The 18,761-nt window shown below is 41.2% G+C and overlaps 1 protein-coding gene across 2 annotated transcripts in view; it reads left to right on the top strand.

The window, feature by feature from the left end:
* nudcd1 (NudC domain containing 1) overlaps positions 1-18,761 on the top strand; it is a 41,750-nt gene that overhangs the window by 12,687 nt on the left and 10,302 nt on the right. The window contains exons 6-10 of one of the 2 annotated variants that reach the window (XR_014602379.1): positions 5,200-5,407; positions 6,243-6,387; positions 7,315-7,440; positions 14,879-15,038; positions 16,946-17,877. Coding sequence is in view for 1 of the 2 variants with exons in the window: in XM_084079868.1 (XP_083935994.1) it covers positions 5,200-5,407; positions 6,243-6,387; positions 7,315-7,440; positions 14,879-15,038; positions 16,946-17,235 (929 nt within the window). In the remaining variant the exon portion in view is untranslated. Of the gene's footprint in view, positions 1-5,199; positions 5,408-6,242; positions 6,388-7,314; positions 7,441-14,878; positions 15,039-16,945; positions 17,952-18,761 lie in introns of those variants that run through there. The other variant, XM_084079868.1, reaches the window with a different exon arrangement.

Genomic DNA, 18,761 nt, shown 5'->3' with positions numbered 1-18,761 from the left:
ATGCCGCGATACTAAACACGTCTATGGGAATTCAGAATGGAGAAAAAAACGTGACCCGGGTAGGATGTGTAAGTTACGTCAGACTTTGCTATTCTATTCCAAGTGTCTCTTATGCGGATAAGAAAGTGTCTAGTAAATTAAGTCATAGATTCAATCACCCACAAGACAATTTTGCCAGACATGGAACTTCTTTTCCAACGCACAGCTTTATACTCTTGCGGTTAATTGCATACTTGGGATCTGGCCTGTCAAAAAATTACTATTGTTGCACCAGCCATATTTGTGTCATTGCTACCTGAGAAAGTGTTGACACATAGCTGTTCTTATTGTGTCTGAAAGCTTAATCAAAACACTGTATTATTTTTTTGACCACTTAAGCCCTATGTGCTTCATCGTACGACCAATTGCGATAATAGCCGATATACAGGCTTATGACATGTTTTGACTTTTGAGCTTGGAGATCTGCAGTTTTTACTATTTTTGGAAAATTGAAAATATTTTTGAAAGTGTCTGACTCAGTTTGAAACATTTCACCTATAATGACATGCCCAAAATATCGATACCAGGTTGAAAGTGGTTAACTTCCGTTCTCAATCTTTTTTCGTAGTTTGTCATCCCACCATCTGCTTTATGACTGAAACTATGAAAAGAGAGTATTTTTGTTCTAGACATTCACATTTGAAACTGGACAGAGAATGAGCCAGTCTCTCACAGAGTTGAAACAAATGAAAATACGAGCCTGATCTGGTTCCTGAGTACAGCTGGCTCCTGTCCATCTCTGTGAAAGAATAATCAAAACACTATTTTTTTCTTTGCATTCCATTGACCCATGGCATTCACTTTTTGAAATCACTTAGTATGAAGTCGCTGTCACTTCTTTTTTCCCCCTATGGAACATGCAGTCCCTGTGCTCATTACCCTGAAAAACAAGTTGAACACACCAGCTGATACAGAGAGGCCGGAATGTAGTCATAGAAACAATGAACGAGGCTGTTATACTGTAAATGAAATATCTGCAAATAGAATGTGTGCTTTCATACTTGGCAATCTATGTCTGTGTACATTATAGTATAAACACACGCTGCAGGATATTCATTTCAATGTCTTGACTGATGCTGTGTGTATGTAGCTGATGAACATTATGACAAGGTTGTTCCTACGTGTCTCGTAGGCCCTGTCTGTCTGTCTGTCTGTCTGTAATGTATTTAAGTATGTACCCTCAAAAGTAGACCAATCCACCAATGGATTCAAATCCACGTGGTGCATCCGGCTTTGTCGAGCGTCTACACAAACACAATTGGCCTGTGGGAGGGTGATTATTGGCACTGTACTGGCACATACTCCTACGTGCTGGGGCGGCACCTGTCAGCAGGGAATGTTGGGCGGGAGTAGTAGGACGAAGGCTCTACGTCCGCCCGGTGGGGGCGCCTCACTGGTAGGTGAGTCAGTAGGATACAACAGCAGTGACAACACAGAAATGTGCGTGGGGAGGAATTCATTGGCATAACGACAAAATGGGTAAAAAAAAAAAGCAGAAACAAAAAAAGGTTGACCAATCACAGCTCATGCTGCTACATGATTGACAGAAACACAGACACAGACCAAACGCATGATCTCCTGGCACAGATAACAATATCAAATATGTAGACCAGAAGTAGAATCAATACATATCTATCAACACAACAGATAAACAAACTAACGTCTAATTATGGCAACATTTAATAGAAACAAAAATATGGACAGATGAGACGATATTTTCATCAAAAAGGTAACACTTAGTTATTGGACCAAAAAGGAAATAAAATAGTAAATAAAATATAATGAAATAAATCTCTCTCAAAGACTCATAAATATATACTGTAGAAGAGAAAATGAGTTCTACAGTAGATTATGGTGTAATGTCTTAACCTATCTAGATAGATAGATAAATCAATAGCAGTGACCAGTGAAGCCAAGTGTGCAGTGTACCCCTCATCGTCATCATTTGCTTTGGTTCAGCAAACCAACAAGGAGGTCTTGATACCTCCAATACCTTCCATAGTACAGCACGTCTGTGGTTTCGTTTCCGACATCACATTGGTCCAGTTTCAACCTATTACACATTGCCAACACTCTGTTATAACTGCCTGATTTAAACGATGCTCTCATTGCTCTGTATTTGTTGGCAGAGAGGTCTGTATGTGAGATCACATGGCTTTGTAGATAAGAGCGTTGGCTAGAAGGGTGACTCAGTGCAGCATGGACCATTTGGCTCTCTGAACATTGTAGTCTTCCATCGCACACAGTGGGAATGAGACTGTCTGTATTTTATTATATGCTATTGTGGAATATACCAATACACAGAATTTGATGTAGCTACCCTTTGTGCTCTTGAGATGGGGCACATATGTAATACACATTTAATACATAACCTTTAATGTATTAAAAGATATGGCAGACTTTGTAACTGTGACCACTCATTTGTATTATATACACCCATAATACATATGTATGTACGTACGTACAGTACATCGTAACCCTAACTCCCACATGCAACCTCTAGTCTAGGCACACCTAGCTGTGACTAACCTAGTTAGTCACAGCTTATTACAAGTTACGTTAGTTGTGTTGTGTAGTACTTCATTAGCATTTAACGGGAATAAATGTAATGTAGGTTCAAACATAAATTAACATAAATGAATAGATGGTGCTTCACATTAGAATGGGGACATACAGAAGTTATTTATTTTTTCTCGAGGAGCAGTCACAGCACATCTATCTTCTAGATTAGAACACCGGATGTATTTGCACCTCTACCATGAATTTCACAATAATTGGCCACTGCGGCATTGCCTCAAATATAGATTGCACCGGTGCACTCTTCTTGTTATTAATCTAAATGACACACAAGCTCTTACACTCTAACCTTTCCTACATCTAAGATCCATGTTAGAACGTTACAGTACATGTTTCATGCCCTCTCAGAAAACCAGGACACAGGGATATCATCAATGGCTGATGACTGAGGCAATGGCACAATTTTACAATGTGTTCAGCTAGGCTGCTTATTTTTTCTTAGGTGGGCTAAGGTAAGGTAAGCTTTAGTTTAAAGGAAACTTTATTTTGGAAATACTTTTATGGTGTTAGAAAAAAATATTAATTGGGGAAAACAGGTCAGGTAATTCATAAAAAGTTAAATGCTGCAGACAGCCCAGCTCATTGTGGGAGGTGAGCTTCCTTCCCTCCAGGAATTATAAGAGAAGTGGTGCATAGTCAAAGCTCTGTGTATCATCAAGGACAGCCACCAGCCCAGCTACAATCTGTTAACGCCGCTACTGCAACCATGGCCAGTCAAGGAGCTCTACCGCAGTATCAAGTGCCTGAACACCCGATTTCTGAACAGTTTCCTCCTGGCTACCATCAGACTGTTGAACAAGGCCTGAACACCGCCTGTCGCCAGGCTGGCCTGCCACACTGGAATACTTTACCTCATATCGGTCTAGTCTCCTTATGCTAGATTACCTTCACTCATGTATATGTAATCTCGCCTCATGGCGGCAGGTTTATGCACACATCTGCATTTGATGCTAATGTTCTAAACATGTACATACCTGCTACTACATATGGACTGTTTACAGCTGTAAACCTGCGATGTGACAAAAAAAGTTGATTCTGATTTTGAACATATAATTGGGACTCAAACACTGCCATGCAAGATTTCAATCAAAATGTTCTGCCTCATCAGTGAGACTGCCAATTCTGTGATCAGATAAATACTGTAGGCCAAAAGATATTTATGAAGATGCATCTGACTGCCAATGTCAGTTTTGAGTGCGTGCGTGCGTGCGTCCGTCCATCTCCTTCCGTCCTTCCTTCCTTTGAATTCCTTTAGAAAAAGTCAAAAGCCAATTCCTTGCTTAATTTGGTCCTTTTAAGTCTCTTGCATTGGTCTTTTAAAACCTGTTCCACAATCACAACATGTCATCCTGTGTGTATTTGTAATTCATCACACCCCATAGCGCTGCTCTGGCTATTACCTCCTTAATAAATGACACATTCATTTGTTATTTTGTCTGGCTCCTTTGGCATTTTATTCCCAAAAGACTGGCTGAAGAAGGAATGAAACGGAGTTCACTGTGTGTTATTGCTGCCTCCAAGGGTCCAAGCCTGACCGATACATCGGTTTGGTTGATATATCGGACATTATTTGACTTTCTTTTAATAATATTGGTATCCTCATTTATGCAGTCGATGTGTCCTGATTTTCTTTGGGCATATCACCATAGGCCAAATTTTCAAAAGAATTGGAAAAATCTACAAACTTACAATGTATTACGTTGTAATGCGTTGTGAGTTTCTAGATCGACATTTTATTTCTTTTTTACATTTTTGAATAGGGCTTAAGTGGTTAAATAAAATAAAGGTTGCTTTAGCTGTGTATCATATTTACTTTTTTGCCTGTTTGCCTGTTCATTATATAATTAAAGTAAAGTATTCTTTTTATATATTGAAGTTGAATTATACTTAATTACATTTTTGTATCCATCCTAAAGTTTGTATTTCTATTGTTTGTTTATAAGTTAAATGTTCTCAAATAGAAACTTTTTTTCCAAACCGATTAGAAAATGTTGCACTTTATTTGACAAAACATTGGTCAAAACATCGGTAATCGGTGGTCTAGGACTCAGATCAGTAAAATCTGCCATCACCCGGGCCCTAGTCATAATAAGTCCTCAGATAATGATAATGAAGTGTCGCTTTTGTGAAAACTCAAAATAGACTGAAATGGACTGAAAGCCTTTGTTTGAAGGATTCATTTATTAAAATTGTCTGTTGGGTATAAATTGGCAAATGGCTATGACGTTACGTGCAGCGACTTCACATGTGCATTTGCTTGGGAATGTATTTGATGGGTAATGAGAGTTAAATAATCAATGCTACTTCTGGCACTGAAATACGCTGAAGAGGCACATCGTTCCTCAACCACTGCAATTGAATTTGGGGTTGATAAGCTTAACTGTGAGCCAGGCCCTTGGAAACAAAAAAAAATATGATAATTCATTCTCCCATATTCTCACATCCACCATGTTTCTTTATTATTCATTTGCGTATTGTATTGCATGTTTTATGTATGACCCTGCAACAGATGGTGAGCTATAAAACAAGAATGTCATTAACGTTATTGCCATGCATTCCCCCCCTCTCGCCGTTCCCATTCAGATCCCATTTATTTCTGGCAGCAGACGGCGGAGGATGTCACAGTGTCTGTACGCATGCCACAGGGCATCATCAAAGACCAGGTGCAGTTCAAGCTGACCGCAGACAGACTGCGTGTGGGAGTGCAGGGATTTCCCCCCTTGCTAGATGGCCAGCTTCATGCACCTGTGGACATGGAGGCCAGCACTTGGATTATCAAAGACGATAAAAGGTTGGCGACCTTACCTTCCCTCCCCCACCCATTTGTCGTTGTGCTTTTTGAGCATCCTGAGAAGACGAGGTGGTACAGTTACTTATCGCCAAACGTACACTTTGCCTCGCCCAGAGAGTGCTGGGATTTAGGGTATGTTTAGAAAGCATTGTATGGGAACCCACAATGGAGCAATCCAGAGAAACTGAAATATGTTTCTTCTCATTCCGTTTTGTAATAAATCGTAGACGGGAAGATTTGTTTGTGGATATGTTTTTCTGTATGATCAGTAAATGTGATTCCAAGTGATACAGCATTTCTAAGCAGCAAGGTCAGCCAAGATGTGGCCCTTCAATCCATAACTCATTCATATAATTAATTTATCTGTGTATTTATTCATGCCCTCGTAGAAAACACTCTTATCTCCCACGCTGTCCAGTCCTCACTGCCGTGCTTCTGCTCAGACAATTCTCTTATTGTTCCTTAATATAAAAACATGTTGCATAACATGTTTTCACCCTGTACGTTTCCAAGACAACTTGTCATGGCAAAAAGCTCTTGCCCAATGTGTTTGTGATTCTGTATGTCTGTATTTGAATAGAGTTGAGCCTAATTTATATTTTGTCGCACGATGGTGTCACTCACTGCCTCCTGTCTTTGTGTGGGGGTACATTGTGTGTGTGTGTGTGTGTGTGTGTGTGTGTGTGTGTCTGCCTTTCTGCCTGTCTGTCTGTTTTGTGTCCTTCTATGTGTGTCTGTCTGTCTGTCTGTGTGTGGTATGCGCATCTATCCTTCTGTCTGCCTCTTCTCTGGCTGATGCACTTGTGTGCGACTTAACGTCTCTCTTTCTCTCCAGCCTGGAGGTGACTCTTCAGAAGCGTGACGAAGGGCCCATGTGGACGGAGCTGGTGTTGGGTGACAGGAGAGGAGAGTACTTGGTGAGCGAGGAACAGGCGGCCCTCATCCACGAGAGACTGACTCACCTCACCACAGAAGACCTGGTGAGATTTTATAGTTTCACTATGTTTTTGTTTTGCACTTTTCTCAATTTGCTCTCCAATTTAGTCGTTGCCAATTCCCCATGTGTACTGTGATCCTGGTTACTGTCAACCCCCGATGTTGGTCCTGCGGAGGGTGTAGACAACCAAATGGCAAGAACTATGAGTTCAGCTCGAGCTTAACTCGAGCGTATCTCCCCCAGATCCTCTCCCTGCTTAACAGTTGTCCCCGACCAACCAGCAGGAGGGTTTGTACTGTGTAGTGAGACAGGAAGAACAGGGTAAAAATTGGGGATGACGTGTGGCACAGTTCACAAGTCAATTTGATAGTGATATCACTATTAGATCGGTCTATAATACAGTATGTACACACCCTGCTAGTTGATCCACCAGGCCTCTTATACTATAGCCATTATACTTACCTAAGGGAGCATTTATTTTCTGTATATGTGTCTCAAAAAAGATCGCCTGAAGAACGATTGACGACTTCCTTCTTGCTTTCATAATGTTTGGCTCTGCCACCTACACTTACCTCATGTTATCTGTTATGCAATTGTAGTTACAGCCCAAGCAATTTGATTTGTCAAAGATGTGTTCCAACTCATTTTTAACCACTTTAAACCTGGCTTACCTGTTTTGGGCATGTCATTATAGTGGAAAATGTTCAAAAATAGCACAAATAAAAGCAACCTGTTGCAATGTGGTGCTTCCTCAATTCTTAGTCCAGTCTCCAGCTTTCACCTCTTCAGTTGCTCAGAGCCCTCCACTTACCCTACCTCCTCCATCACATTCCAATCTCCCCAGTCGCAAAATCAAACCTGAGCTCCTCTACCATCTTCTCACCTCTGTTCTTAATCAGTATATTAATCTCCTAGTGCTGAAAGAAGCCAAATCAAGCCTCCTCTCCTCTCCTCTCCTCTCCTCATCCAGAATAGTGACCCTGACAGACAGAAGCCCCCCTGTAACTCTCAGGAGCTGGAGGACTGTGACGGCTTCCCTGAGGACGGCTCCAGCCTTGCTTACTTTGACGGAGAATCGCTCAAGCCCACTCAAGTGGTGAGTAAGATACCTTGTACAGCACCGTGCATCCATCACCATCCATTGACCAACACCCTCCTTGCAGACAGCTTCTTAAAGTGCCCCGTTGGTTGGCCAATGCTGCCTCTCGATGTACAAACCCGCATTGACATGCCACAGTGAATGAGACAAGCGTCCTATGGTTTTTGAAAGGCGCTATATACAGTAGATTCAAGTTGTTATTATTATAAACAGCCATGTCCTTTTACCACCCACTCAACATATAAGCCATGCAGAGGCCCAGTGGTGTGCAAACGCGGACACCTGTTTCTCTCATCACAGAGACTGTGATGAGAGAAACAGGTCTTTCTAATTGAGAATTAATTAATATGAACCTCATCCTTCAGAATTTAGTAGTAACAGTATATGCACTATTTTCAACTGGGAAGAGAGTTTTGTGTGACATGGTCATTCAACAAAGTATACATTAGCCTTCAGGGTACGTTTTTTGTTTCACTCAAGCTCAGTCTGAGAGGATGTCACATTTCGAAAATAGTCAAAAATAGCAATGATAGCAGATCTGCAAACTCACAACTTATATAGTTGTGAGTTTATATATATATATATATACTAGGGCTTAAGTGGTTATAATACCTCATCCACCACAGACAGATTGTCTCAAGTCAAGAGTGAGTCATTGATTGGGTGAACTGGGTGTCAATTTCTTCTTTAAGTCCAGATTCTCATTTTTCCTTTTCTTTTGAACGTTGACAGTTCCAGATTTGTGTCTTGTTACTCACGCAGCACAGCTGACTCACGTCACCTCACTTTGCGTTTGACAGGCGAGGGAAACAGATTTGTGGACTGGCTGCCAGAGATAATGCTACCACAACCACACCATCTCATAAAAGCCTGTCGAGAGGGGGTTGTTATTTGTCATTGTTTCGCTGAAATATTAGATATCTCTCCTTTCAAAAGAAACAATCCGTTGAGGTGTCAATATGTATTACAGAATGCTTTGGCTCTGGGGCTTCCAGGTGGCGCCTGTGTCAAGTTCCTGCCCAACAACGTGGTGACTGTGGTTTGATTCCTCCATGGTGCCTCCAGCTTGTCTGGGCGATGAACACAATCGGTCGTGTTAGAGGGTGGGAAGCCGACAGGGGAGGGTGTTCTCTGTCGCTGCTCTAGCGACTCCTAGAGGTTGGTCGGGGCACCTATTCAGCAGGTGGCAGAACTGGGAGGGATAGTGTGTTGAGTGTTCCTACACATGCGTTACGCCCTCCCGGTGACACTCCATGGTTAGGTGAAAAGAAGTGGCAGGGGACTCCATTTGTGTCGGAGGAGATGTGGTCGTGTACACCCTCCCGAAGACCAACAATAGGGGTTGGCAGTTACAGGGACTACTGTGTGTACACAGGGGCAATGACTAAACAAGGAGAAAAAAAGAAAGAAAAGAACGAAAGAAAAAAAAAGATTTAGTTTCCAAGCAAGGCACAAAAAAATGTATTTGGATTTATCAGTTCCATGTAAGTCAGTTGAGTATTTATGTGTCAATAGATACAAGATCATTGTAATATTGTCTGGGTGCTATGGCTCTGATCTTTGTATTCCTGGTTTTGTTTGGTTGTGGGATATCGTTGTCACAATAAGTGAAAGCTATTCGTATCATTTTGTATGGTGTGATGTATCCACTTTATATTTACACGCTATAAGAAATGCATCTCTGGCAGATACAAATCTGATTGCATTCCCCCTTACTGTTGATGGTCTAACTCTCAACTGATGGTTCATGAATGATTTATTTTGTATCTTCCCAAAACACCATAAGAGCTAATGTAATTTTTTGTTGCTGTGCATCTCTGTCCCCCCCCCCCCCTCTCTCTTTCTCTGTTTCTCTCTCTCTCTTCCTCAACCTACTGGTCAAGGCAGATGGCCGCACACTTACAGTAGAGTCAGGTTATGCCTGAGGTTACTTCCCGTTAAAGAGTTTTTCCTATTCCTATTTCCTTTTGCTATAGTACTGTCGCTAATCGCTTGCTTATTGGGGAGTTGTCATGATATGAGATGATGCCAACATGATATGATTTGGCTCTATATAAATAAACTTTATTTAACATTAACACATTAATGGCTCAGTATTGCAGTATGCTAACACCAAATCTTTATTAAATGACCAGCAATGCCTCCTTAATTAAGCCAGAACGTGGACCAGTGTAGTGATTTTCCTAGCATGAGCTTAAACTTACTTAGTTTTGACAACATACAAATCTACTCAAAGTTAAACACAAGCCTTATCATCCAGGTACTCAAACATAAATGAAAAACATAGCTTTCATGAATCATCAGTTGAGAGTTAGAGCCATTATTCGGCCAGGGACACTACACCAAACATACTTTTAACCCCCTTTCCTGTTTGTTGTTTTGCTAGGTATCTCGTTCATTTAACCACTCAATTGTGTCCTGGCTGGTGTGGGGATTTGAAACTTGCAACCTCTCAGCCTCAAGCTTGCTTCACTGACAGTTGGCTAGCCTAAGGTGATAGGAGATTGATTCCCTGTACCACAGAGCCGATAAACAAGTAGTGCCTGTGTGTGTTACCTTCTATTAATCTAGTCACAGTGATTCTTGACCGTTTTAATTTCAAGGAGCCTCGGTTTGATATACAGTAGTCTACAGACCCCCATTTGATAGGATTTTTTCCTCTGGGACCCCAATCTACACCATAAAATCCTTAATGTTAATTTAACTCTGAATGTGTATAAATGGATCCAAATATTACATTTCTACACTCTGAGCAAATGTTCCCCCTGGAATAGGGATGTGAGGGTTAAAGTAGTTACTGTACAAAGTTCTTATCACACAGATTTGGCGACCCCCCCCCCGTAGTAGTAACTCTGAGGACCCCCCTAGGGGGTCCCGGACCCCCTGTTGAAGACCCATTCTCTACATTACAATAAACCTCACATTCCTCAAGGTCATTCTTGATTCATTACTAGGGTTGTCCGATATTGGCTTTTTTACCGATAACCGATATACCGATATTGTCCAACTCTTAATTACCGATACCGATATCAACCGATACCGATATATGCGGGGATTATTGTGATTAGGGTAAGCTCAAATTTCATATCACACACACCATATACAGTTTTTTTTTTTCAAAAACCGATACCGATATTTTCCCGATATCAATTTTTATGCTAATATCGGCCGATAATATCGGGAGGCCGATAAAATCGGACATCCCTATTCATTACCATTCCCAGCTGCACTCTCCTTCCTGTTTTGTTCATTCACTCAATACATTCAACCACTTTCTAGCTGTATCTGCTGGAGAATTTCCCATCGCGCAACGTCGAGGAGTCGCACGGCTTTGCACAATGACTGAGGCTGATAATGAGCCGTCGGCTGTCATTTACAATATCTCAGCCCAGGGCCTATGAATGGTTTGGTATACCTGCAACGTTTTGTACCTCCCTCTTTCCTTTCGCAGATAATTAAGACCAAGGTCAAGCAACCACTCACATTTGCAAGCAGAACATGTACGTATGTAATGTTTTCATACTGTACAGTGTGTGTTGGTTAACCGATTGACCTTTATTATCCCACTTCCCACTTTCACTGGCATACCCACAAGGACGTTGTCTTGACCTTTTTTAAAAGCACTCAGGTTAATAATGATGCACTCTTGCCACACGGGGACCTCGTGATCTGCTCGTCTCAGGTTCCTGTCCAAAGTGGCGATATGGAAAATGTTCTTTATGATCCTCAGAGAAAGACATGATGAGTCAGATCTCCACTGGCTGTATCTATAATGGCCTTACAATTACTCACCGATGTTCATGCACTGTACCTGTACCTTGAAAAATGTCACATGAAGAGTTTTATATGAAGAAGATATCCATGTGGAAAAAAGTGACCCCTACTTTTACAAACTGATAGTATCAATTAACAGTTTAGGGTATGGGAAAAGGTAGACAACTCTGTCTGTTTTTCAAGTGATCATAAATTGTCATTATTAAGGAAATTGTGCACTTGAACCCTTGCGTCCCTATACTGGGCATGTAATAATATGTGAACATTCTGCAAAAATAGCAAATGAAACCAAATAAATCTGCTGTTTTTGGCGAATAAGTATTTTTTAAGTATTTAGTATAGAGGGCAATAATGATGGGGCCAAGGATAGAAAATGTGTGAGGTGAGAGAGCAGCTGCCCTTACTGGCAACCTGAGGGAAGTGCTGAATCTAATGACAAGCTGGGAGACATAGGGTTGGTATTTCAGCTGTTTCATCACTGACATCTGGCCCCTGTGTATCGATGCATCTGTGTTTGCTTCCCTCTAATGCCTGCCTCTCTGCCTCTCTTCCCATCACACATGCGCACAAACGCACAAAGTCACACCCGCGCGAGCACATGCACACACACTTGCCCCTTCTCTGATAATAATGTTCAGTTACTTAAGAACATTGTTTTACGACAACCTCTGCTGCTGTTGACAATCTAACATGGCACTTTTGTTCTCGTCCCCTTTTTGTATTTCTGTTAAGCTCATCTCGCTGTGATTGAAATGTTGTCTTTGCACAACAAGGCCCTATTGTATGTGAAGAATGAAAATGAACCAAGAAATTCGGGTTTCTGCAGATGAATTCAATTCTGTTCTGTTACTTCCTTTCTTTTGTGGTTACCCCTGGCCTTTTTGCTTGTTAGATAAAATTCCTCTACTTTTCTGTCAAAACTCTCTGGAGACTGGAAACTCTGTGCTGGGAAATAACCAGATAAAAGTCAAATTTTCACTGCTATTTTTAGATGCCTTTTATCATCAAGCCACAGAATTTTTGGGATTCATGATCTCATTTTCCGAGACCCACGTCAGTAGTGATAGTACATTTGAATGGATATTTTCTCTATGGTTTGTTTTTGTGTGTTTTTGAGAGTTGTGTTTCCTGGCAGACCGTTAACAAAGTACAGTATATAGGGTTTAAGTGGTTAATGTATTGGTTTTGTATTAGTAGCATTCGTCACCGGGATGCTGTGGTTTTGGTTTAATGATTCGTCAGAATGGTCACCATTAGATTCTTGGAAACATTGCCTCAACACAAATCTAATAATTAAAAGGATATTCTACCTTTGCGTCCTTTTGAAGTTGATCGGGGTAAGCACAAGCTGAAGGCCTAAAATAAAGAATGGAGAAAGTAAATTATAACTATTAACTATAATTAATTATAGTTATAAATAACTATAATTATTATAATTATATCATTTTAGAGAGAGGCTTTCACTCTCATCTTTGTCAGATTGACTTAGTCTGGCAAGGTCAAATAAGTAACAGGTGTACGCTTGCTGTGTTATCTGCAGCATAGTAAGAGGCTAAGCTTCCAGCTCTTTCATCGCCATGGCAACACGTCTTGAAGGTAAAGCTTGACAATTTTGATTGATTTATTTCTTTTATTCTGTTTATTCTTGGTACAGTCTACAACACTGATTTTCAACTTGGGGTCTGGAGGCTGCCATGGGGTCCTTGAGGTGTTACGGGCCTATAACTCTGTGCATAAGTATAAAACATATGTGAAAGAAATTGGCACTGATCGGTCCAGCCGTTTGGAAGATTAGCTCCTGACAAGCAGACCTACCCTCTTATAGACTGCTAGGCTCATGCAGAGCCACGTTGTAAAAATAGCAAAGAAATAGACCAAGATGGGTCTAATAACGGCATGGCTTCCATGTGGAGCTTGGACTTCATGTTGCCAGTCTATTACGTTAGTACTTGGATGTCAGTCATCAGTCATTTGGTCAACATTTCAGCCCAATCCGACCTCCATTGACTTCCAGTTTAAAATCGAGGTCAGTATAAAAAAAGTTCTAAAAATAATAAGATATAATTTGACCTACTAGCAGCGTGAACAAGACATTTCGAGCTGATTGGTCCAGTAGTTTGCGAGATTAGCTCCGGACTCACAGACCCTCATCTAGATGGCTCGGCTCCTACAGTGCCATGCCATAAAAAGGCAGTATGATAGTTCAGATATTACCATACAATATCCCTGATACTCGTACTACGTACGTGTTATTTCTTGGGTTGTTTGTGGCTCATCACAAAACATTGACCAGAGCAATCATCTGCAACTTTGGCACTCTAGTGAGCTTGAGCTTGAGAGTGGCTGGAGGGATGGCTTGTTAAATGCTTGACAGCATGCAGAACAATGTCTGCTTGATTGCTGAATACCTACGGAGTATGGACTTGTTGACGGGGGGGGGGGGTCTCAAGCGAAAATGTTAGATTGTTGGCTGGATGATGTGGGCTGCTTTCAAGTAGTCTCTGTGGTTGCAGTGAATTGTCCAATGTTGAGGAGTGACATTATTGTCATTTTCACTCTATGTGAAGCAAATGGTGGCAGATTGGAACAGCATTGAGCTGACCTTGGAACACTGTTAGGCATGGTAATCAGAACAGGGTCAGAATGAGGTAATGGATGAACAGAAAATGTGTTAATTAATTGCAGTTAATTGCTATTCAGTTAAAACATTCTACCTATAATTGCCTTGCTGATTTGAGGTTGATGATGAAGAGCCGCTCAACATGAAGAGGTAGAAATCTCTGTGTGTTTGTCTAACCTGTGTGTGTGTGTGTGTGTGTGTGTGTGTGTGTGTGTGTGTGTGTGTGTGTGTGTGTGTGTGTGTGTGTGTGGGAGCAGTATGGGAGGGATACAATGGCATCGTGGGAAATTGCACATACTGTACACAGGTCCTGGTTCAATCTCTGTTCGATTTTCTGTCGTTGCTTGCTAATGGATGTTTGCTTTTCCATCTGATAATAAGCCATTGATTTTTTTGGTGTATTGTTGGGGTGTTTTATGCGTGTAATCACAACTCAATAAACTTAACATAGTACTCTTGAAATATTTCAGCAGACGGAGAATGTACAGTAATGTATATCGTTTTCAAACTAAGGATATTAACGGTTGTAGGTACTTGTGTCAATTAATCGAGAATGTAAAGGAACAAACACGCAGGCACCCTTGATAAGAGTGGCTTCGTGATTAGAGCCTGCCCCAACCACAAAAAACACATGTTCATTCCCCACAATAGCCATTGTGTCTATTACTGTTAAAGTCTTGTAGCTTCTTGTGTATCATTGACTCTCTATCTACTTCTGGGTTGCCTTTGCTTACCTCCCTTGCATGCTGACCCTGTTGTTGACATACTTTACATGTACAGTATGTAGGTAAATACAGGAGGAATATCCAAATGTTTTTTTGTTTTGTTTTTTCAAATCAAGACAATCTGTACTTTCAGCTGCATTAAAACACAATGATAATGTAACTTTGACAAAAAAGCTCACAATAACGTGACACAGCGAGACATATTGTAAGCTAGATTTTCCATGTGCTACACAACATAATGCGCAACCAAGTATAAATCAGGCATAATTAGTTCAACAATTAATCACAACCACTCTTGTTGTCCGTCTCTCTCAAGGTGAACCTGGGGAGCCACCAGTACCTGTTCACAGTCGACGTGAACCCGCCAGAAATGCCCTGCCTCTGCCTCAGGCACGACGTGGATGCCTTGGTTTGGCAGCCGCGACCCGACCAACCCAGCAACATGTGGGACCACATCGCCACATTCAATGCCCTAGGTAAGAACTCAAGGGCCTCGCATTACTGATGCTTGTGATTCTGGAAGTAAAGTGACTGCTACTACACCATTGAGAGCTTGATGATGAGAATGATGGTGGTAGTGGGAGGTGACTTGAAGTTGAAGCTGATGTGGGCTGCAGTATGTACTGTACTGTATAGATTATAATTTAGTGTGCCTGTCTGATAACCCTGGTAAGAAGTAGTCTTGGGAACCAACGGTTCCTGAGCCATGTGACCATTTGTTAGCATAAGGCAGCTTGGTGTACAAGTACACCCCCTGGACATGCACCAGTATGTCGCAGGCATTGCCTCCAATCCAACCCTTGATGCTGAGTGGCAAGTAGGGAATCAATTATGGCACAGCTTCTCTCATGTCTCCAACTGTTGACCAGTGTAGTCACAATAAATGGGCCTGATTCACTACGCTTGGGTACGCACAGATATTTTACTTTTACGCAAATACGTGCTTTTCCACAAACAGAGTCTGAACAGAAACTAATCATAATTATTTGTGCCTGTGTTTTTGACTTTGGTACACTGAAACTCACCGTCTCCTCTGGGGTAGTCGTATGTGCCACAAATCATGCGTAGCTCTAATTAGAATGCCTCATTCTTCATGCTAAATATATTACAATAGTGCCAAACCTAAAATAAAATGTTCATGTGCCCAACACTTGTCATAACATATAAAAGAAAAGAAGAAATATGTCTGTTAAATGATGTATTGCTTGGATGCATATGGGCTTATGATTCAAACCAATTCTTTTTTTATTTTTCAGTTGACTCATTTAGAACAGAATTTAATTATTATGTCCCTCAGCGTGTTTGCCGTTTCTGCAAGTGTGACCACGATTTTTCTAATTTATTGCAATGGCTTATCATGCCTTAATGTTGCAGGAGACCACAGACGCACCTCTAATGTTGCGCTAGTTATTCGTCTCTATAGTAATTATGAAACTGGTTGAACACATGAACGCTACACAAATTAAATTGACTACATGTCTTACCATCTGATGAAGCAGCCTGGATGAAGTCAGTGTCCATTATCTGATGTAGACAATGGATAGGATATTTTAATCCAAACGACGGTTTCCCCCTCAGTGGTCAATAAACGTATTTTCGGATAGCAGCGTTCCAGTATGCCCCTGGATTTTTTTTTACCTCATCAAAGGTGAGCAATTGTTTATTAGAAAAGGCTTATATATAATATACTCTCATGCTTTATTAGCACATTATTTTATCCTGTGGTGTTAAACTATACGTTTCTTTTAAAGAGATTCACGTTAATGTGAGGGACTCGCTTGCCATAATACACTGATCTAGATCAGGCTGTCAAGGCGTTGCGATGCAAAGCGTTGTAAGCTTGCAGATCGGTTGTTTGTTTTTACAAGTGATGACGTTGATCTTGTACTAGGAGTTCTCGCCACGGTGAGGTTCTCTTCACGTTGGATGTTCCGGTTGCCTTTTATGGTGTTAAATGTGGCGTGGAACAATGCTAATGAGGCATACATGAAAGCGCTTTTGATTTACGCACAGGTGGGATTCATCATTTGAAACACCTGTGTTCCTCACAAATCAAGGCTCTACCACTCCCTTTCGTGAATCGCAAGTCAGCCTTTACTTCTTAAAAAATCTACACTAAAATCTACACTAAAATATAGTAGGAAATTTACGAACAGCTTTGTGAATGAGGCCGAATAATTGTGCACAATAATTGTGCAAGACCTTTCAGTCAGTTCTCCACAAGAAACTGCACTTGATCACTTTTATAAATAAGACCTGGAATAAGAACTGTTATTTCATATTCCCCCATCAGACATTGTGGCTCTTTGTGCCTTTTTGGTTTCCAGTTTAAATTCCCTTGTGTGCGGACACTGAAGGTTCTAATCTGGTCTGTTCATTGTAGGCTATGTCCAGGCATCGAAACGTGACAAGAAGTTCGCGACCTGCGCCCCAAACTTCTCCTATGCGACCCTGGGGGAGTGCCTTCGCCGCGTGTTCATCTACAGACAGCCGTCACCCGTTGACACAGTCCTTTTTAACAGGAAGCAGGGCCGCCAGGTGGGACAGGTCGCCAAGCAGCAGGTGACCAGCCTGGACACCAATGAGCCAATCCTAGGCTTCCGTGCGACTAACGAGAGACTTTTCGCACTGACCTCCAACAACCTCTTTGTCCTGAAGATCAATAATAATTAGATTAATGGAGACTCAACTTTATTTTAGAATTTTACCTCCTCTTGCCGTCCCAAGAGCTCTGAGCATTCCAATGTCATCATTTACTGTGGAACAACAAATATTTGCGCTCTTCCAATTAATTGGAAAACCTGTGCAGAAATCTGATAATGTATGAGTTTGTTCTCATTGCCCATGTCATCATTCAAGTGCCCTCTCTATAATGTCGGCAGTCTGTGTGTGGTGACAGTGATGTGCAAATAAATGACATACAGTACTGTATACTAACAGATCATAATAACCGGTGGTCATTTGTGAAGAATCCTCTCAGACAATCTGACCAACAGCAATGTGAAGATACTATCTCAAATAAAACCAATCCACTTGACCTCAGCTTTCATGCACACGTTTTTGGAATATCTTAAATCAACAAACTGCGCGCGTGTGTGTGTGCTTGCGTGTGTGTGTGTGTTTGCACTGACCATTGTCTTTGTCTAAAGATATGAATTAGCGCATGCTGAGTTTTTCCTTTATTTTTTTCTTTTTTTTTTAAAGCTGAATGGGTGGATGATGACATTTCCTGCATCAGATGGTCAGTAGGAAGTGAGAAAGCACATTGAACATTCCCCCACTTGCCTTCATTATGGTAGAAGCACCACAAAAGATGTACGTGAAGATTTTCTACGTAATCTATTTTTAGAGACACCTCGTACGGTAGCTTTTTACCATTCCGTTGATCATGCATCCACACTGTGTGTTTCTGTGTGTGTGTGTGTGTGTGTGTGTGTGTGTGTGTGTGTGTGTGTGTGTGTGTGTGTGTGTGTGTGTGTGTGTCCAAAAATGTGCTAAAACTAAAATCCCCCTATTGCACATGCTTGGAGCACACACAAACTCAACAAAGTTGCAGGACCCATGCTCAGGTGCCAGTCTGGCACACACCTGCTAGCACTTGAAGCTCAATACCAACAGAAGAATATTGCAGGGGATTTTGGCAAATTTTTGGGGAGCGCTACCCACACTGTAAACTTTTTTTTTTGTAAATGCATTTCTTCTAGCATCAAACATGTGAACCACAAGGATTTGTTATGCAATACTAACATTCTGTAGACTAACATTCTGTTCTCAAAGCAGACATGAATGGATTAGTGACTGTATAACTGCCTCACTTCAAAAACATTGGGTCTTCTTCAAATGGCATTTCTCTTTCAATATCTAATTCAATAAGTCAATAGTCAATATTTGCTTTCACTGTTCGGAGACTGTATAAATTAATTAAGCAGCTTTTGAATTTCCAGTACCATATGCTCAGGATTGTCTCTTTAGACTTTTGGCAGTATGACGGTATAAAAGTGGCACCCCTGAAGCAGGGTAATTGTTTTTGTCTAATTGGCCCTTTTGATTGTTCTGACTGCTCAGTATTTTTCCTCAGCAGGCCTGTTTTGTCCGCCTTCTATTCATGCTCTTGTTCCTCCCCAGTCTTTGTCCTAAAACATTTGAGACATAATTTGCTTTCCCTTTGCCAAGCCAAGCTATTGGTGATGGGTAATCAC

Source organism: Gymnoscopelus microlampas (assembly GCF_963454915.1).
Source record: "Gymnoscopelus microlampas genome assembly, chromosome: 15".
Taxonomy (NCBI): Eukaryota; Metazoa; Chordata; class Actinopteri; order Myctophiformes; family Myctophidae; genus Gymnoscopelus; species Gymnoscopelus microlampas.
This window is presented reverse-complemented; position numbering and strand designations above follow the sequence as displayed.